This window comes from Pelodiscus sinensis, chromosome 19, assembly GCF_049634645.1.
Source record: "Pelodiscus sinensis isolate JC-2024 chromosome 19, ASM4963464v1, whole genome shotgun sequence".
Taxonomy (NCBI): domain Eukaryota; kingdom Metazoa; phylum Chordata; order Testudines; family Trionychidae; genus Pelodiscus; species Pelodiscus sinensis.
The window spans coordinates 9,438,293-9,458,743 of NC_134729.1; the positions used below are offsets into that span (position 1 = coordinate 9,438,293).

The 20,451-nt window shown below is 54.5% G+C and overlaps 2 protein-coding genes across 8 annotated transcripts in view; one reads left to right on the forward strand and one right to left on the reverse strand.

Moving 5' to 3' along the window:
- Window positions 1–2: 2 nt before the first annotated feature.
- Window positions 3–4,424, forward strand: PET100 (PET100 cytochrome c oxidase chaperone). Of its 6 annotated transcripts, none has more exons than XM_075902176.1 (4): window positions 3–285; window positions 2,198–2,284; window positions 2,706–2,738; window positions 3,083–3,389. In XM_075902176.1, exons 1-4 carry the CDS (start codon window positions 280–282, stop codon window positions 3,188–3,190), a joined length of 234 nt encoding a protein of 77 aa, XP_075758291.1. In that variant the 5' UTR covers window positions 3–279; the 3' UTR covers window positions 3,191–3,389. The 6 variants fall into 6 exon arrangements, with proteins under 6 accessions (XP_075758291.1, XP_075758290.1, XP_006120010.1 ...); XM_075902175.1 differs by having other exon boundaries at window positions 3–306; window positions 3,083–3,370; XM_006119948.4 differs by lacking the exon at window positions 3,083–3,389 and adding an exon at window positions 3,397–4,424 and having other exon boundaries at window positions 46–306.
- A 6,216-nt stretch (window positions 4,425–10,640) lies between these two features.
- Window positions 10,641–20,451, reverse strand: part of PCP2 (Purkinje cell protein 2) — a 36,400-nt gene continuing 26,589 nt past the window's right edge. For both annotated transcript variants that reach the window (XM_025183039.2, XM_025183040.2), the window contains one exon: window positions 10,641–11,040. In XM_025183039.2, coding sequence (XP_025038824.2) covers window positions 10,870–11,040 — 171 coding nt within the window. In that variant the 3' untranslated portion in view covers window positions 10,641–10,869. The remainder of the gene's footprint in view (window positions 11,041–20,451) is intronic.

The following is a 20,451-nucleotide window of genomic DNA, read 5'->3' on the forward strand; positions in this document are numbered from 1 at the left end:
ACGCGCTCTCTTTGCGTCATAGAGCCAGCGGCCCGCGCGGGAGGAAAACCTAAGAAGGCCGCACTTCCGGTGAAACGCCACCTGCACGGCCCACTTCCGTCCGGGCGCCATCTTTACTCCGGCAATCGGGGCGTGGCTAGCCCGCCCCCCCGAACTCCTAGCCAACGGCCGAAGCTGTTACTCCTTGGTGGCCAATAAGCGTCGAGTTTGTTGTTGGGCGGGAGGTCGGACACGGCTGCGGCGGGCCCGGGCGGAAGTGGCTGCGGCGCAACGGGCAGGATGGGGGTAAAGTTGGAGGTGTTTCGGGTCAGTAACGGAGCCTTGGGGGAGGGGGTGTAGTGATCCGGGAAGCAGGTACATGGTGGGCCGGGCCCTGGGCAGGGGGAGGGGCAGGCCCTGCTGTGTTCCCACATGGGCTGAGACTCCCTGCTCGGTGCCCCGGAAGGTCAGTCTCTGTCCCGCTACACGTGGTTGTTCCCCCTGGCGTGGTAGCCCAGCATGAGCTCTGCTTGTGATTCCCCCCCCCCCCCCAGTTTGGGGTCCTGCCTGTGTCCCTTGGCGCTGGGTTGGAGTGTCCTGGTACCTGACGAGTTGGAGCCAAGGGGCCAGAATTGAGCATCTTGGAAGGCAAGGAAAGGGGAATCCAGCACTGGCTGCCTGTCCTGGGAGCTGGTACAGAGGTGGTTAAAACATTAAAACGGAAAATCCTCATTAGAAGCCATCCCTGAGCAGCAGGAGCCAGGGCTCTAGGTCAAAACAAAGAGTCCAGGCTGCTTGTCACAATCTGGCAGCCCAGTGGTACCCTTGGAGATGGGGCATCCCTTGGAGAGTAGCAGGCTCCAACATAGCATGAAGCACTGGGCAGCTCAACAGGAGGTTGGTAGAAATTTTTCCCCACTGTACCCCTTTTCTGTAGGGGTCATGTACCTTTGTGGTAGGAGAGGGATGGGACTCCACCATTGAGGCCCTGAGGAAGGAATGTCCTTGCAGTGAGTGAGCAGGATCTTATGTGGACTGCCTATGTTATGTCAATGTGTTTAAAATTTCAGCTCATGAAATTTTAAGGTACTGTTTGGCAAGTGTATAATACAGCTCCTGGAAACACATCTAGCCAGGTCCTTCCTTTCTTCTTAAAGGGAAAATATGTTGGCAACAGCCTTGGAAAATGCTGATGCTCCAAATGTGCGAGGTGTTTAACTTTCCCTTAGTTATTTCATGGACCCAGAGAAAAGGAGGACAGCTTAAAAAGACAGACACATGCACACAAAGTTCCTGCAGAAACAGATTTTAATATGGCTTGATCAAACTTACACTTGCATAGCTATATTGGTCAAGGATGTGTGTGTGTGGGGGGGAATCATACCCCTTATAGGGATGTTAAACTGCATTTAATTGCTAATTGATTAGTCAATGGACTTTCTATCCATTAGTCAATAAGGGGGGAAACTGCAGAGGTGCAGTGGGATTAGCTCCTGGCCCCAGAAGCTAACTCTGCTGCCCCTCTGCTTTTTAAATGTATTAAGAGCCGCTAGGTGTTGTGGGAGGACCGGGTGTGAGCCGCGACAGCTGATTCCCAGTCATGCTTGGTATCAGAGCCTGGCAGCTCTGAATACATTTAAAAAGCAGAGGGGTAGTGTCTGGGACCAGGCACAAGCCAGGAAGCAGTTGATTCCCGGCTTGCGACCGGTCCCCCACTATGCCTCTGCTGCCCCTTGTGGAGACAGTGCTCGGGGGAACTGTCTTTTAAGCCAGTTCCTGTTCCCTCCCCCAGCTGCCTCTGTCTGATAGAGGCAGCAAGTTGGGGGAAACAACTAGTCAAGTCAATACTCAACTAGTTGCTTACATCCCTAGCCCCTTCATGCCAGAGGTATGCCGATAAAACTCCCAGTGGAGAGGCAGCTATATTGATGAAAGAGAGCCTGTGTCAGCAGAGCTAACGTCTGGGGGGAGTTGATATTTCAACCCCAGCAGAAGAAGTCCTGTCACTGTGTGTTCCCTGTGTCCTAGGAGTTTTGCCGGCTTAGGGTCTGTGCTGAATTCATTGCCACATGTTTTGTGGGGGCTTTGCTTAACTGAGCTGTGCAATACTTGTGATTTCATGCCAGGCCTTTGTTTAAGGTGATCAAATAGTGCAGCTCAGCTCAGTGTTCCCCTTAATGTGGGTTATGTGTTCCTCCTTTCCTCTCTTCCTCTGCAGATGGTTCTGTATTTGTCCTTCCCTGTTGCCATGTTCTGGATCTCCAACCAAGCAGAGTACTTCGAAGAATATGTCATCAAAAGGAAGGTGAGCATGCTGTTCTCTGGGAGGCGAGTGCAAGCTTTTGTGGAGGTACTATGTGGGGAGGACTCCAGGGTTGTTTCCAGCTCTAGGAGGGTAGTGTGAGCTAGTGGTTAGAATGAGGGGGGCGCGGGTTCAGTCAGAGCTCATGGAAGGAAGTTGGGGATGATGTCTGTGGAGGGCATTTCCTAGAGCTGACCAGACAGCTACATTCATTTGCCATGACCTGCTTCTTCCCCACCTCTGATAGCAAAGCTGCTGCTAAGGGGGGGTGGAAATGGCAAACATCCCAGCAGGGTCTTTTGGACTCATTTCTCCCTGTCATCTGTGCCAGTAATGGCACTAGTACCCCTGCTGCATCAGGCTGGCCCGAGCACCCCCCTAGCTAGCTGGTAATCCTCACATATCTGCATTTCTGGTTTCTCAGAGGGAGATCTACCCACCTGAAGATGAGCGCCAGGTAAATATGCTGCCTTCCCCTCCCATGACCTTTGCTGAGGATATGTCCCAGCTCTGGAGGCCTCTGCTGAGCCCCTCTACCCTATGACATCTGCTAACCTACCCCCCACAGGTCATTGGGGTTAACAGCCACTGGGAGGTTGGATCTACACCTCTGGGGCCATGCTGGGGTAGGTTGCCTTTGGCAGAGCAGGATGAAGCTCTCCCCCCACCATTGCCTTCAGAGCATCGTGTGGCCAAAACAGCTGCTTTGACCCTTCGCTAGGCGTGCTGCTGCAGTCAGGGAGTTACCTGGTGTCTCCAGGTGCTTGATAATTGTCCCTGTCTGAATCGCTCCCATCCCAGGACTCAGCTGGCATTTGGAGAAGCAGTTTGTTGAGTGCCTGGCGGGTTTGGGACCAGCCAGAGGGGTCTGTTTGTCGTGCTCCTCCCCCTCCACGAGATCCACACTGAGTGAGTTACAAGCTCCAATAGCTGCAGCAGCATCTTGAGTCACTCTAAGCACTAGAAGGCAACAAGAGCTCTCCCACCTCCACCAGCTATGCTGCGGGCTCGAGGGAGACCTGGGAGGGAGATGGTACCTGGGGGCTGTGGCACGGGGGCGTGAAGCGGGTGAACAATAATGCTTACTGACCCTGCCCATCCTGTCTGCGCCACAGAGGAAGGAGCTGGAGGATTTCAAGGAGCGGATGCGGAAGAGACATGAAGAGCGGCTCCTGCGTGCAGCCCAGGAGTGACAGCAAGCTGGATTGAGGGGGAGGGAGCATGGCCTGGGGGGGAAGAACCCCCCAACACCCGGCTTCACGTACTGTCTGTGCAAGTCACCACCCCTTGGCACTGGCTCAGCTGCCCTCCATGGAGAACTCCAGGCATGGGGAGCAGCAGATGTGATGGCAGGGGGGTTAATAGCAAATAGAGTAATCAGGGGGCAGGCGAGGGCGGGGCTTTGCACATGCTTGTTAATTAACCCTCACAGCCCTTCTGGGCCGGAGAGAAGGAGGCTGAAAGAGAAACCTGCCCAAGCAAGTCCCTGCCCTTCACTGCCAGTTTCCCACTAGTAAAGGGGGCCGTGAGGTGCAGTTAAGAGGCAAGTGCTTTGAGCTGCTCAGCTAGGGGGAGCTGGGGAAGGGCTGTGTTGCATGAGCAGGGCAGGGGGCTGGGGCCAGTGTCAGGAATGCAAGCTTGGCTGGGTTTCGCCTTTGGTGTTTTGGGGCGGGCTGGCAGACTAACGTGGGAGGCAGGGAGATGGAGCTCCTCGGCTGGCTGGCAGCACTCTGGGGGAGGATGGTGGAGCCTGGCCCAGCAGGGTTATGGAGACGCTTTCTGGAGAGAGGGATGGGCCAGCCCTCTGGAGAGCACAGTGTGTTCCAGCTCTAGGATTGCCCTGGAGCTGTCTGACTCCGTCCTCTCCTGCTGGGACCTGCCTGGATTACGTGGCTTTTCCAGTCTCTGCTGTGTGTTCCTTCACGCCCTGCTCAAACGCAACATCCATGAGGGGGTGAACCCCGTTCTGCTGAGGTGTCTTGACTTTGGCCGCCACCGAGCGTGTGGAAGAGTCTTCCAGTGACTGCACCCCCTCTGTTGGGAGCACGTCCTCTGCGTGTCTGTGTCCTGGCCTCGCCACCTTCTTGCTTGAGGAACTGACTAATAAAATTCTCCACCACCAGGTCATGTGCTGACCCCCCCCTTTGCCTCTGGGCTCTTCTCTTTTGGCTGCTCTCAGGGCTGGAGACAAGTCCCTTGGTGCAACATCTTCCCTCTTGCTCTGTCTTCTGTGCACTGAGGCCACTCGCTCTTGCACCCTGGCTACGGTATTAGATGCCCCTTTGGGCTGTGTCTAGCTGGCTGCTCCCTGCGGCCTGCCCAGGGTTCTCTGATGGGATGCGTTTCAGGGCATTGGCCCAAATGCATGTACATATGCTAAACACCAGGGCTTAGGGGAGCCTTCCTGTGTGTATGTACTCCCTGTGCTCTTTGGGCCCCGGGCTGTGCTGCCAGCCCGTCTGCACTGCCGGGAGCAACTAAGCATGTGGGCGTAGACAAGTCTCTCGGCTTTGGGCTCCAGCCACAGCAGCTGCCCTTCCCCTCTCGCCTTGGGAGCAGAGCCGACCCAAGGCAGGGCTGTCGCCGGAGCCTGCAGGCAGCTTTGCAGGGTCCCATTGTTCGTGGCAGGCCTTTTAATGTCAGTGGGAGAAAGGCCTGGGCTGGGAAAGCCCATTCCCTCTGGCCAGGCTGTAAACGTCACTTCCCTTTCCTCCCTCGTATCCCTTAGCAGCCTGCCAGGTAGGGAGCGTGGATGTTCCAAAGAGCGGGACTCCTGCTGCCCAGCCCAGGGCTGCGAGGTTGGGGCTGGGCTCCCGCCTGCCAAACCTGCACATGGCCCCAGCGTCTCCTCTTGGGGCAGCGCAGGGAGCAGGAGCTCTGCCAACTCCGCTGGGGGCAGCAAAGGGGGATTCTCGCTGGAAAGCTGTGACCTAGAAGTGGCTCCAGATGCCCATCTCCTCCCTCGGTGGAGCTGGAGGTTTCCTCCTTGAGAAGACAGCTGGGCTGAGCTCCCAGTCCCACCCCCTAATGCTCATCACTCCGGTGGGCTAGCAACCTGCCACTGCTGCCAGCTACTGTTAGACTTTTACCTCTGCTAGGCTCAGCTCTCAAACCCAGCTGGCAACTCATACTGGGGGTGGGGGTGGGGGTGGCAGGGCTGGTTGCACAGAATAGAATTTGTGTGAATTTACTCTAGTTTCCTTTTAAAGCCCCCCCCATGGGGTTACACACCAAAAAAGGAAGTGAAATGACCCTTCTTAAAGTTGCTGTGCTCCTGACATGTACACAGGGCTCAGATGGATCCTCCCTCCATGCTTATGGGCTCTGCTGTCACATGGCCTATCTCCTAGAGCTGGAAGGGACCTTGAAAGGTCATTGAGTCCAGTCCCCTGTCTTCACAGCAGGACCAAGTACCAGCCCTGACAAATTTTTGCCCCAAATCCCTAAATGGCCTCTGCAAGGATTGAACTCACAACACTGGGTTTAGCAGGCCAATGCTCAAACCAGTGAGCTATCCCTCCCCCCACATGGCAGGGCCCCATTCCCAGGCCCCAACTGGGGCTGAGCCCCCCCCCCCCACTAAAGGGGGATTCTGCACCCCAATTAGGGGAACTCTGACCCCAGCTAGGGCAGGACACAGCATGTGGGTTCTCCCCACTCTGCTCTTGCTGCTGTGCTCACTTGGGCTATGTCTACACTGGCAGGTTCTTGCGCCAAAAATATGCAAATGAGGTTTGCGCAATGCCGTTATATATATAGTAGCCCAATGTCTTGAGAGTCTGTAACACTGAAATGCTGGCTGTTCCCTCTGGGCGGCGCTGTTGCTGAAATGCTGGCTGTTCCCTCCGGGCGGCGCTGTTGCTGAAATGCTGGCTGTTCCCTCCGGGCGGCGCTGTTGCTGAAATGCTGGCTGTTCCCTCCGGGCGGAGCTGTTGCTGAAATGCTGGCTGTTCCCTCCGGGCGACGCTGTTGCTGAAATGCTGGCTGTTCCCTCTGGGCGGCGCTGTTGCTGAAATGCTGGCTGTTCCCTCTGGGCGGCGCTGTTGCTGAAATGCTGGCTGTTCCCTCCGGGCGGCGCTGTTGCTGAAATGCTGGCTGTTCCCTCCGGGCGGCGCTGTTGCTGAAATGCTGGCTGTTCCCTCTGGGCGGCGCTGTTGCTGAAATGCTGGCTGTTCCCTCTGGGCGGCGCTGTTGCTGAAATGCTGGCTGTTTCCTCTGGGTGGCCCGTGCTGCATGGGGAGTATGGGGCCCAAACGGCCGCTTGCTTCCCTGCCGCGGCCCGCCTGAGTGGCGCAAAAGTCAGCTGAGCGCCATGGTGGGAGGGGAAGAGGGGTGGGGTGGTGATGTACATGGCCAGGGGGTGGGGCCTGGCCATGTACGTCACTGCCCCGCCCCCCTTCACCTCCCGCCATGGCGCTCGGCTGACTTCTGCGCTGCTCAGCTAGGCCAGCGCAGGGGAAAGTAATCAGCGTAGCGGCATTGCGCAAAAGGGCTTTTCTTGCGCAAGAAGGGGCAGTGTTGACAGCTCCTGGCGCAAGAGCCTCTTCCGCAAAAATGGCGGCTCATTGGATATGCAAATGAGGCTCAGTGATATTCCACACTTTGCCTCATTTGCATATTTCTGGCACAAGAACCCACCAGTGTAGACATAGCCACAGTGTGTGAGAGTGACAGAGATTTGCTTTGCCAAGCTCTCTCCCTATCCTGCTCTCTCTGTGTGGAGATGGGGTACAGGAGTGGGGAAGGGGGGACACCCTGACATCAGCACCTGCCTCTCCTCTCTCCCTCACCCTGCACAGCAAGGAGGAGGCTCCCAGGGGACCAGCTTCAAGGCAAAAGGCAGGAGCAGCATGACAGTGGGTATAGGGGCAACTAAAGTGCCAGCACTTGATAGATTCCTGGCCAAACCAGTCAGGATCACCTGTCAGAGGCTCCAAGATCTACCTGTAGATCCCGATCTACTGGATGGTGACCACTGGCATAGGGGAAACTGAGGCACCCATACAGTATTCAGAGAAAACATTAAGAACATTCCCACTTCGTCACAACAGGTACAACAAGATTTAAGTGGTTGGAGTACAATAGCAAATTAAACAGCTTTTTGCTCAGTCTGCAAAAACTGTTCTGAAAAGAAGATCTTAATATTTTCTACGAAGGCTGAACCAACATTTATTTCGCCTGGATTTCAAGATTGGAGACACGCATTGTGTGGTTTTACATCACACGAAAAATCCTCTGGTCACAAGGAAGCGGTAATGAAGTATATTGCTCTGCAATCACAGGTAAACGTTTCTGCACTAATGTCGGCCAGTTACAGAAAAGAATCACAATCAGCTAGGACTGCACTGCACAACATTTTTACCAGTGTTCAGTACCTAGCTCAACAAGGAATAGAATTACGTGGACATAATGAGAGTCATTCAAATTTGATGCAGCTCTTGTTGCTACGCAGTACAGATTCTAAGGAACTGAGACAGTGGCTTAATGGCACAAAATACAATTGGCTGTCACGAGGTTATTAACGAAATAATCGAAATGATGGCAATGATGGTGCTAAGAAAAATTGTGCAAAAGATAAAGACTTCTAAATTTTATGCCATTGTAATGGATGAGACTACCGATTTGTCAAGAAAAGAACAAGTACGTTTTTCTTTAAGGTTCTTTTCTACTGAAGACTGGGAGATTTATGAGGAGTTTATTGGGTTTTAGGAAACTGACACAATGGATGCTGTTTTCTTTTCAAAATTGTGGAAGATATACTTCTCAGGTGTGATTTGCCCTTTTCGGATTGCCGGGGCAGTGTTATGACGGAGCCAGAAATGTGTCCGGCAAATTTACTGGGATCCAAGCCAGAGTGAAGGATCGAGAGCCGAGAGCGGAATTTGTGCACTGTGCTGCACGTTCCCTTAACCTTGTCACACAGGATGCCATGCATAATATTCAAGAATGTCGTCATATGTTTTTGATGGTGAAAGAGCTCACCAATGCCTTCAGGGAGTCACCAAAACGTATGGCCAGCATTCAGAGAGTTTCAGAGAGAAGAGGAACCTTCTTTACGACCCTTGTGCCCAACAAGATGGACATTAAGGATCAGTAGCATTAAATCACTGCTCCACAACTACAAGGCCATGATGACCTGCCTAGATGAACTTAATTACTCTTCCGATGAATTTGGCTTAAAATGTAGTGGATTCTCAAAGCAACTTCAATCTTTTTCAACGTACTTCAGACTAACAGTTCTTGTGAAATCCATGGGTCCTGTAGAAGAAGTTAATGCAAAAATTCAAAGCCCAAACATGTCATTGGCAAGCATTATGAAGAAAGCTGGCCTGTTGCAAGAGGTGTTGAGTGAGATGCGCACTGACTCATCATACAATCACTTCTGGGAAACAACAGTAGAGAAGGCAAGAAATCTTTATTTAGATGATCCTACACTCCCGAGAAAACGCAAGCCACCGAGATGGCTCAACCATGGAAGCCTTCCTCACACCTTCAGTGACCCCAAAGAGTATTTTCATCAAATACATGTTGGGATCATTGATGCTTGCAAAGTTGCCATTGAACAGAGGTTTCCAACAGAAAGCTTTACATTCGCAGTAAAATTGGAGAAGCTTATAACTGAGGCAGCAAATGGCTTGAAACAGGACATGTCCCAATAAGTGAAGCTTTCCATGGTGACATTAACACGGCGAAGCTATTTCTTCATTTAGAAATGTTGTGATATTTGCAGATCGAGAAATTGCCAGCTTAATTCGGTGACTAAAGTGAAGCAATTTCTAAAACAAAACGAAGGCTTGAGTGACATGTTGTCAGAAGTTACAAGTCTCCTGAAATTATTCTACACAATTCCGACTACAACCTGCCCCGCTGAGCGATCATTCAGTTGCTTGCGCCAACTGAAAAATTATTTGCGAACGACAATGGGCCAAGAACATCTAAATCACTTGGCATTTCTGCACGTTCATAAGAACTTTACCTCTGAATTGGACATTGCAAGTCTCCTGGATGACTTCATTTCAAGAACCAAACAATGACGAAAAGTGTTTGCTGCCTCCTGGGCTATGTCTACACTGGCCCCTTTTCCGAAAGGGGCATGCTAATTTTAAACTTCAGAATAGGGAAATCCGCGGGGGATTTAAATATCCCCCGCGGGATTTAAATAAAGATGTCCGCTGCTTTTTTCTGGCTTGTAGATAAGCCGGAAAAAAGCGTCTAGATTGGCGCGATCCTCCGGAATAAAGCCTACTTTGAAGTAGGAATAAGAGATCCTCCGGAATAGAGCTTTATTCCGGAGGATCGCGCCAGTCTAGACGCTTTTTTCCGGCTTATCTACAAGCCAGAAAAAAGCAGCAGACATCTTTATTTAAATCCCTCGCGGATTTCCCTATTCTGAAGTTTAAAATTAGCATGCCCCTTTCGGAAAAGGGGCCAGTGTAGACGTAGCCCTGAAGAACATTGCAAAAGAAGGGGCTATATTTGTTTTAATTTTAGAAATCATTTGCTTTTGAGGGTTATTGATCAAAGAGTGCTTGGTTGTTTCCATATTCGAAAGAGTATTAATAACGTTGATATTCTTAGTTAAATAATTTTTTCTTACAATAGTGATATTGTGCAATAAAGGGAAACTGTTAAACACTTACGGTTTCCAGTCCATTTTTACATTATTTAATAAAATATATCTCAGCTTACAGAGCGGGTGAGTGGGCGGAGGGGCGGGGGCGGGGGGGACTAGACCCATTCTGGGCACCACCAAAAATTATACAAACCTGCCGCCCGTGGCGCCAGGTGGTGTAAGAAATGGAGCAGGTTGCAGAGCATGGCCTGGGCAAACTCCAGGTCCCAGCATGCAATGCTCCACCTGCTCTCACAGAGCCAACCTGCATTGCTGGGGGTGGGGCTGGAGTTTGGGGGGGGGGGCAGCACTTTTGTACTCATAGAATCATAGAGCTGAGGCAGTTGTGCTTCTCCCTTGCTTCAGTTCCAAGTGTGTCTTAAAAATCCTGCACAAGAGGCTTGGGTGGCAGGTGGAGCTCCATGTCTGGAAGGCTAGCCCCAGCTCTGCCCTTTCTGTCCCCCTCCATGCTGGAGACCCGGGACCAGAGCCCCAAGACCCCCTCTGCCGTAAGTGACTCCTGCCAGGGTGGTTTGGTTCTCATTTGTTCTCTGTTCAGGCTGCGCTGACATCACCTTTGCAAGCTTTGGTGTCCTGGGGATCCCCAGTCCCACCCAGACCAAGCACTCAGGAAGCTCCCCTAGACCTAGTACAGCCATCCCCTCCCCCGCGATGCCCCACAGTGAGTGCCCGGCACACACCTGCTCTTACGAAAGCTCCTTTTATTGCATGTTGGGAGGTGGGGGTCACGGAGCATAAACAGCAAAGAGGTTCTTGGTGCACTGGCAAGTGTAGGGAGCAGGGGACACTGGGGAGAGTGGGGGTGCTAGGTCTAGGGTGGCTCAAATGTGGGATCTGAGGGTTTGGGCCGTCCCAGATGCTGGGTCTGGGATAGGTTGTGGGGTCCCAGACACTGGGGCTGAGGGAGGTTGGGGGTCCCGGACACTGGATCTGAGGGAGTTGTGGGTCCAGGGAGCTAGGTCTGGCTAGCGCTGGATGGGGGGCTCTTGGGCTTGGCACTGGTGCTGTCCAACTGGCGCCCATGGATACGGTTGATCAGGGAGAAGTAGTCATCTGTGGGGACAATGGGTGCATCTGGAGACACCATGACAGGAGGGGCTTCCGGACGGGTCGGCTCCTCGCCCTCCTGCAGGGGCAAACAGAAATGTCAGTGGTGCCCCCAATGCCTGTCCAGTCACCCCACACACGTCATCCCCACTGAGCAGGCCCAGTTCCACTTCCCAATCCCTGCCCAGCAGGTCTACCATGCACACCGTCCCCTCCCCATAGGCCTACACCCACCCTCACACACCGTCCCCTCCCCATAGGCCTACACCTACCCCTGCACATCGTCCCCTCCCCATAGGCCTACACCCACCCTCACACACCGTCCCCTCCCCATAGGCCTACACCCACCCCTGCACATCGTCCCCTCCCCATAGACCTACACCCACCCCTGCACATCGTCCCCTCCCCATAGGCCTACACCCCCCCACACATACCATCCCCTTCCCATAGGCCTACACGCACCCCCACACCCTGTCCCCTCCCCATAGGCCTACACCCACCTCTACACACCATTGCTTCTCCATAGGCCTACACCCACCCCACACACCGTTCCCTCCCCATAGGCCTACACCCCCACACACATCCCTTCTACATAGGCTTACACCCCCCCCATACACCATCCCTTCCTCATAGGCCTTCTTCTCCCCTCCCCCACAACCATTCCCTCCAGCAGGCCTACACCACCCCGCAGTGTCCTCACCTAGCAGACCTAAGTTCTCCCTCCACGCGTCATCCCCTCTTTGTAGGCCTACACTGCACACACACCATCCCCTGTGCAGCAGGCCTACGCCCACCCCCTCACACCATCCCCACTCAGCTTGATTGCGCCACCTGATCCCTGCCCTGGAGGCCTATCCCATGACATGGGGGGGCCTGCAGCCGGGGCAGATGCCAGCTCTTATCCATGCTGCGGGCATGTGCTAGGAACTGACTAGCTCATAGATGGAGACCAGATCAGGTCACTGGCATGTTGCTTTGCTTGATGGCGATTCGTAAGACTAGGGGTTAGACTCTGAGGTGCTTGGCAGTTGCAGCTGCATCCCAGGCTATAAGATATGTACTGCCCCCCTCCCATCCCGCATGGTGGACATTGGCTTACGGATATGAATATGCATGACTTAGGGTTTATGCAAAACCATTCATGTAACCCATCGATCTGAATGTTACAATGTGCTGAACGGGCGTCTCCCAGTCCGCCATGGCTCAGTCCTGTGTGTGACGTTAGCGTTATGAAGTGCGGCTCTGCTCACAGCTCTGCATGTGCTAACGAGGGCCGTTACTGATGCTCTGAACCTCAATGACTCGGTACTCAGACCAAGGACCTGGGGTTTGTCCTATAAGCCTGAACCGTGGTTGGTCCTAGAAAGACACGTGAGCATGTGGGATGGGCCTCTGCCCCGCACGGCCCTACCAGGGTTAGAACCAGTGGCGAGAGCTGGGTGGGAGGCAGCCGCAGGTGGGGCTGCAGATAATTCGGGCCCAGCTGGGTTTGCATAACTAGAGGCTCCTGGTGAGGTAGGAAAGAGATGCTCTGGCTGCAGCTGTGGAGCAGGAGGGACCTGACTGCAAGTAGGCCAGAGAGGGCACCTGAGACTGAGCAGGGCTGGGGAGCTCAGGCCAGCCCCTCCTCCTGGGCTACAGGGCCTGCCACAGGGCTTGAGGGCACTAGGGCTGCAGGGAAGCAGAGGTAGCCCCCTGCCAATGAAGAGTGGCCATGGCAGACTGCAGTTGGCCCCTGAGGCAGGGGCTAGGTGTCGAGGAGCGGTCATTGAGGCACGGTGGGTGGGGTTCCCTGGGACGGGAGGACCCCAGAGTGCAGGGCCACAGCCACAGAGCCGGACCCTGAGAGGACTGGGAGGGACATGGGTCCTGAGATGAGGTGGGGGAGAACAAACAGGTAACAGCAGTGGAGAAACCAGCAGGAGGAGGGCGCTCTGGGGCTGAAACGAGCTGATTCCCCAGCAGCATGTCTGTGCCACCTTGGTGCCAAGGGCTGCTCCACCACAACAACGGCAGGGCAGGAGCCACTGGGGGGCGCTGTTACACAGCCTGACACGTGTTGCTTGAGCAGCCTGCAGACTTGGCAGACACCTGGTTGTTGTTGGCATGTGTGTGAATGAGGCACCTTCTTTGCAGGGAGCTGTTGCAAACAGTTGGAGAACATGTACCCAGCCTGGCTCTCCCCAACTAGCCTCCATGCTTGGGCCAAGCTCCTCCCTGGGCACTGGGGACTGGCTGAGATCCTGGATTAGCCTACATGCTGTTTGGGACCACCCCTGCTCCAGGGCTGGGTCAAGAGTGTGGGTAAGCGGGAGTGTAACGAGATGTGTAGCTAAGCACTTACACTAAGAAGTGTTTCCCAAATGGAGTCCCATGCAACCCCGGGGTTCCGCAAAGTGAAAAGAAGAGTTCCGCGAGAAAATTCCATTGCAATAACATTTTATGATTTAAAAAAAATAATATTTAAGCATTTATGAATTTTATTGAAAACAATTTTCATTTGTGTTTGCCCCGGTAAGTGTCCCTATGTAATGCCAGCTTAGCCAGAGAGTGGGGATGATGATGTCACTACTCAGCGCTGCGCGCAGTCAGTGGTGCGATCGGCTGTTACATACCGCCGTAAATCCCCGCACTCACTCTCCGTGGTCTGTATAAATCCCCGCACTCACTCTCCGTGGTCTGTATAAATCCCCGCACTCACGCTCAGTGGTCTGTATAAATCCCCGCACTCACTCTCCGTGGTCTATATAAATCCCTGCACTCACTCTCCGTGGTCTGTATAAATCCCCGCACTCACTTTCCGTGGTCTATATAAATCCCTGCACTCACTCTCCGTGGTCTGTATAAATCCCCACACTCACTCTCCGTGGTCTGTATAAATCCCCGCACTCACTCTCCGTGGTCTGTATAAATCCCCGCACTCACGCTCAGTGGTCTGTATAAATCCCCACACTCACTCTCCGTGGTCTGTATAAATCCCCGCACTCACACTCAGTGGTCTGTATAAATCCCCACACACACTCTCCGTGGTCTGTATAAATCCCCACACTCACTCTCCGTGGTCTGTATAAATCCCCGCACTCACACTCAGTGGTCTACTTTTTCAGCTCCCTATATAAGACTGTTGTTAGGGGTTCCGCATTTGCCCAAGCAGGTTCCCCCAAGTGCAGTCCCGTCTAGTCGGCCTGCAGCCTTTGGCATAGACTGTCTGGCAGTCTCAGGGCACTACGCTCCACTTGCCCTGGGGCAGGAGTAGAAACCTGACAGCAAATGGCAGGCGCAGGAGCAGGGGCATGAGAGCTGTAAGCTGGCCTGGAGGGGCAGGTCCATCTGGCAGGCTGGGTTAGGCCTTGGTCTCTCACCGCCAGATCCCCCAGCACCACGTTTTCTGTCCTGCCTCTGGCTTTGGCCCGGATTTGAAAGAAAGCTCTAAGGCTTTGCCCTCAGTGGGCCTGTCCCTGCAAGTGCCCAGCCCATAGGCTCAGTTCCGTGTAGCCTGATTCTGGGACAAGCACCTGACGGCCTCCTGATCCCTGGGCGATCAACACCAGTCCTATTAACCATGGGAAAGGGTCAGGCAATGCCCCAAGGGGCAGGCAGCTGGGGTGGGAGAGGCAGAGAACTGAGGAGTTGCCCCCACCTGCACCCTGCAAACCCCCTAGCATGGGTCTTTGGGGGCAGGGGGCCCCGGGGCCCTGTTTTCCCTCTCACCGAGCCAGACCCTGCCTGGGTCCCATGGTGCCTAGTGCAGGAGGGCATTACAGCCCTCAGCAGCTGCCTCGTGTCCTCTGCACACACGGCAGCCCTGCCCACATCCCCATGTGCTGACTGGCACTGCTGGCATTGCCAGAGCACCCTACAATGCTTCCACCCCTGGGCCAACCTCTCTGCTTGACACCCCCATGGGGCACCCAGCTTTCACCCTGCCAGACAGGCCCCCCAGCTCACTTCCGGCCAGACCCCACCTCCAACACCCATCTTCCCCACTGCCAGGTTCTCACGGACACCTAGCATGCCTCCTCCCTTCCCCTCTGCCCCGGCCTCTGCTGCCTCAGGCGTGTCACCCACTAGCTGGTGCCTCTCCTTACACACAGATGATTCGTCCCTGTACACAGTAGATCATTAAACAATTGGCATAACAGCTTCACAGAGTGCGGCACAGCCTGGGCAGCGCTTCGGAGCAGGAGCGGATTCCAGAGCACAAGGCTGGCCCAGCGAAGGGGTCTGACCGTAGGAGGCACGGCCAGAGGTGGGAGGGGGAACAGGCCATTTCTGGCAGAGCAACCCAGCTGGCCTGGTCAGGCCAGGGGCAGAGGACCAGCACGTTTTGTGTGTGTGTGTGTGTGTGTGTGTGTGTGTTCCTTCTGCTCTTATACGTCCAAGTGTGTGTGTGTGAGAGAAAGAGGGTTCCCTCTACTCTCATACTGTCATGTGTGTGTGCACGTGTGAGATCCCTCTGCTCTGATATCTCACTGCACTTATACCCTCTTTGGCTACGTCTATACTGGCACCCTTTTCCGTAAATGCTTAAAACGGAACAGTTTTCCGTTATAAGTATTTCCGGAAAAAGCGCATCTACATTGGCAGGATGCTTCTCCGGACAAGCACTTTTTCCGGAAAAGCGTCCGTGGCCAATGTAGACGCGCTTTTCCGGAAAAAAGCCCCGATCGTCATTTTCGCGATCGGGGCTTTTTTTGCGGAAAAGACTACTGTGCTGTCTACACTGGTCCTTTTCTGGAACAGTTTTTCTGGAAAAGGACTTTTGCCCGAACGGGAGCAGCATAGTTTTTCTGGAAAAACACTGACAATTTTACAGTAGATCGTCATTGCTTTTCTGGAAAAGCAAGCGGCCAGTGTAGACAGCTGGCAAGTAGGAATAAGAGATCCTCCGGAAAAGGGCTTATTTTCCGGAGAATCACGTCTAGACTGGCGCTTTTCTCCGGCTTATCCCCAAGCCGGAAAAAAGCGGCGGCCATGTTAATGCAAATGCCACGGGGGATATTTAAATCCCCTGCGGATTTTGCTATTCCGATGTGTCTAATCTGCATCTCTTTTCCGGAAAAGGGGTGCAGTGTAGACACAGCCTGTGTGTGTGTGTGCAGGGCCGGACTAAGGAGGAGGGGGGCTAGCTTACAGCTGCAATCAGGCACTGCACTCCCGGGGCCAGGGGCCATGCAGCGCCCTTTAGAGCTGCCATCAGGCGCCATGTGCCTGGGGCTGGGAGCCATGCGGTGCCCCTTAGAGCTGCCATCAGGTGCCGCGTGCCCGACTGTAGCTGTAAGGTGCGCAGCGCGCTGGGGGGCGGGGCTGCGCATGTGCTGTGCGCCGCACATGCATGGCTCCAGCCGACCCTGTGTGTGTGAGAGAGAGAGAGACAGCGAGAGGTGTCCCTGGGCTTAGAGCCCTGAGTGTAAGTGCGAGCCTCCTGCGCAAAAACCGTGTGTGAGATCTTCCTGTGATTCTATCCCACGTGTCTGATCCCCTGCTACAGCAGCACTGTGTGTGTGGGAACCACCTGCATGTGAGTCACCCTCTGCCCCTTCGTCCCCCATTTGTGTGTGTGCGTGAGATGCCCCTGCACCTTACTGCCTGTGTGTGTGCTCCCCATGTTCAATTCCTGGGCCCTTGTATCATGCTGTGATCGTGTGAGTTCCCCTGCCTTTAGATCCCCTGGGCGTGATCTCACAACACATATGTCCCTGTGTATAAGTGTGATCTTCCTGCACTAGTACCCATCTGTGATTCCTCTGTGCTTGTATCTCCAAGTGCATCCAGGGGACTTTGTGTGGTCCCCAGTGTGTTTCTGCATGTGTGATCTCGTTACACTAATACCCCTGGGTTATGTCTAGACTTTACTTTTTCGTACAAGGGATGTAAATTAGACGTATCACAATTACTAATGAAGCGGGGATTTAAATCTCCCCCGCTTCATTAGCATAAAAATGGCTGCCGCTTTTTTTCTGCACAGAGCTTTGTCGGAAAAAAGCGCCAATCTAGACGCTGATCTTGCGGAAAATAAAGCCTTTTCTGAAAGAGCCCTTATCCCTCTATGAAATAAGGGACAAGAGATCTTTCAGCTTATACCCCCCCTCTCTCTGTGGTCCTCATATGTTAATACTGCTCGTGCATGTGTGTGCGCATTTACGTGGGTTGGACTCCTGACACTAATGCCTGTATGTGTGTGTGATCTGCACTGCACCTCACCTGTGTGTGTGTAATTCCCATGTGCTACCTTCAGGGCATCCCCTCCCACACTCCAAACCCCTCGGCCCAAGACCAGAGCCTGCACCCCAACCCCCTACCCCAGCCTGGTGAAAGTGAATGCGATTCGGGGAGGGAGGGGGATGGAGTGAGCAGGGTGAGGCCTCGAAGAAGGCGCAGAGCAGGGGCGGGGCCTCAGAGAAGGGGTGAAGGAAGCCGGGCCAGGGTATTTGGATTGGGGGTAGATCTTACATTGCACTACAATTGAAAGAGTGATCTTGTGGTTAAAAAGGTTGGAGACCACTGGTGTACCGATGCGCTCACTCCCACAGGGTGCACGTGTGGTGGTTACATGTCCCTCTGTGTGTGTGCGATTTCCCAGGAGTGTGTTTTCTACCTGTGCTTACATCCTCGGGGGTGGGGGTGAGAGGGAGCCATGTCCCTGTACTCGTTCCCCATAAACGTATGTGTGTGACCCTACTGGGATTTACTTCCGTGTGTGTGTGCGATCTCCTGGTGCTGATGCTGCCCCGTGTCCATGTGTGTGTGTGTGTGTGTGTGTGTGTGTGTGTGTGTGAGAGAGAGAGAGCCCATGCCAATGGGCAGAGTGCACAGGAGTAGGCAGGGTACAGGGATACCCCGGATCTGCCAACGCTTGTCTCTGTGTGTCGCACTGGTCACTACGAGAAGCAGCTTGGGGCAGGCCGTGAGGACCTCTGACCATCTCCCGGCAATTGGGCGGAGAGGGAAGCCAGGCTCTGAGAGGAGGGCCCCAGGGCGGCCCTGCCAGGCAGCAAGGAGAGACACTCGTCTCTCACTGGGCGTCACTGCCGACTGGCTATTGTCCAGTGCACAATGGCGTCCACGGACAGGTGGAGCAAAATGCCAGGCAGGGGCTGCAGGACAGAACAAACCCAGCCGGGGGCTCCTGCTGAGGGGTCAGACACTGAACTCTTGGAACTAGATCAGAGCCCAGAGGAACCCCCAGGTGGACAAGCTGGGCTCCAGCTCACGAGAAACTGGGGCGAAGAGCCCCTGGAGCAGCCTGGGGCTGCCTCATCAGTCACCTGCTGGCACTAGATGGCTCTTACTTGAACCCTTTGTTCCAACAGCTTCCCCAGCGTCCTGCAGTCCCCGCTCCCTGTGACCCCGCTGTGGTTTGCCCTGGTGCAGGGCTCTGCGCCCAGCCTGAGCCCAGCTGGTCCCTGCGGAGCACGATGCCTGCTGCTACCGGGACAGGAGGAGCGAGGCCTGGGAGGGCCGTGCACGGGGCGCCTGAGGCTGGTGGAACCGAGCAAACCCAGCCAGGCTCCCTCACGGTGCGGGAGTCCCTCGGACCCCTGGTTCCCCCGGGGGGCACGTCACAGTGCTGAGCCTGACCCCCGTGCCCTTACTGCTGGGGTGTGAGACCCCACGCGTGTGTAGGATCCCCCTGTGCTAACACCACATGGAGCGCATGCGCCCTCCGATGTGATCTCCCTGGACGTGTGTTTTGGTTTGCTCCCCCTGCGCTAATAACATCCATGCGCGTTATCTCCCTGCAGTGATTCCCCTCTGGGGGCGAGACCTGTGTGTGTACCTCACGTGTGTGCCCATGTGGGAGAGCCGACTGCACTGATACCTCACGTGTGTGCACTGATATCTCCTCTGTGTGTGTACCTCACGTGTGTGCCCATGTGGGAGAGCCGACTGCACTGATACCTCACGTGTGTGCACTGATATCTCCTCTGTGTGTGTACCTCACGTGTGTGCCCATGTGGAAGAGCCGACTGCACTGATACCTCACGTGTGTGCACTGATATCTCCTTTGTGTGTGTACCTCATGTGTGTGCCCATGTGGGAGAGCCCACTGCACTGATACCTCACGTGTGTGCACTGATATCTCCTCTGTGTGTGTACCTCACGTGTGTGCCCATGTGGGAGAGCCCACTGCACTGATACCTCACGTGTGCACTGATATCTCCTCTGTGTGTGTACCTCACGTGTGTGCCCATGTGGGAGAGCCCACTGTACTGATACCTCACGTGTGTGCACTGATATCTCCTCTGTGTGTGTACCTCACGTGTGTGCCCATGTGGAAGAGCCGACTGCACTGATACCTCACGTGTGTGCACTGATATCTCCTCTGTGTGTGTACCTCACGTGTGTGCCCATGTGGGAGAGCCGACTGCACTGATACCTCACGTGTGTGCACTGATATCTCCTCTGTGTGTGTACCTCACGTGTGTGCCCATGTGGGAGAGCCGACTGCACTGATACCTCACGTGTGTGCACTGATATCTCCTCTGTGTGTGTACCTCATGTGTGTGCCCATGTGGAAGAGCCGACTGCACTGATACCTCACGTGTGTGCACTGATATCTCCTCTGTGTGTGTACCTCATGTGTGTGCCCATGTGGGAGAGCCCACTGCACTGATACCTCACGTGTGTGCACTGATATCTCCTCTGTGTGTGTACCTCATGTGTGTGCCCATGTGGGAGAGCCCACTGCACTGATACCTCACGTGTGCACTGATATCTCCTCTGTGTGTGTACCTCACGTGTGTGCCCATGTGGGAGAGCCCACTGTACTGATACCTCACGTGTGTGCACTGATATCTCCTCTGTGTGTGTACGTCACGTGTGTGCCCATGTGGGAGAGCTGACTGCACTGATACCTCACGTGTGTGCACTGATATCTCCTCTGTGTGTGTACCTCACGTGTGTGCCCATGTGGGAGAGCCGACTGCACTGATACCTCACGTGTGTGCACTGATATCTCTTCTGTGTGTGTACCTCACGTGTGTGCCCATGTGGGAGAGCCGACTGCACTGATACCTCACGTGTGTGCACTGATATCTCCTCTGTGTGTGTACCTCACGTGTGTGCCCATGTGGGAGAGCCCTCTGCACTGATACCTCACGTGTGTGCACTGATATCTCCTCTGTGTGTGTACCTCACGTGTGTGCCCATGTGGGAGAGCCCACTGTACTGATACCTCACGTGTGTGCACTGATATCTCCTCTGTGTGTGTACCTCACGTGTGTGCCCATGTGGAAGAGCCGACTGCACTGATACCTCACATGTGTGCACTGATATCTCCTCTGTGTGTGTACCTCACGTGTGTGCCCATGTGGGAGAGCCCTCTGCACTGATACGTCACGTGTGTGCACTGATATCTCCTCTGTGTGTGTACCTCACGTGTGTGCCCATGTGGGAGAGCCGACTGCACTGATACCTCACGTGTGCACTGATATCTCCTCTGTGTGTGTACCTCACGTGTGTGCCCATGTGGGAGAGCCCTCTGCAC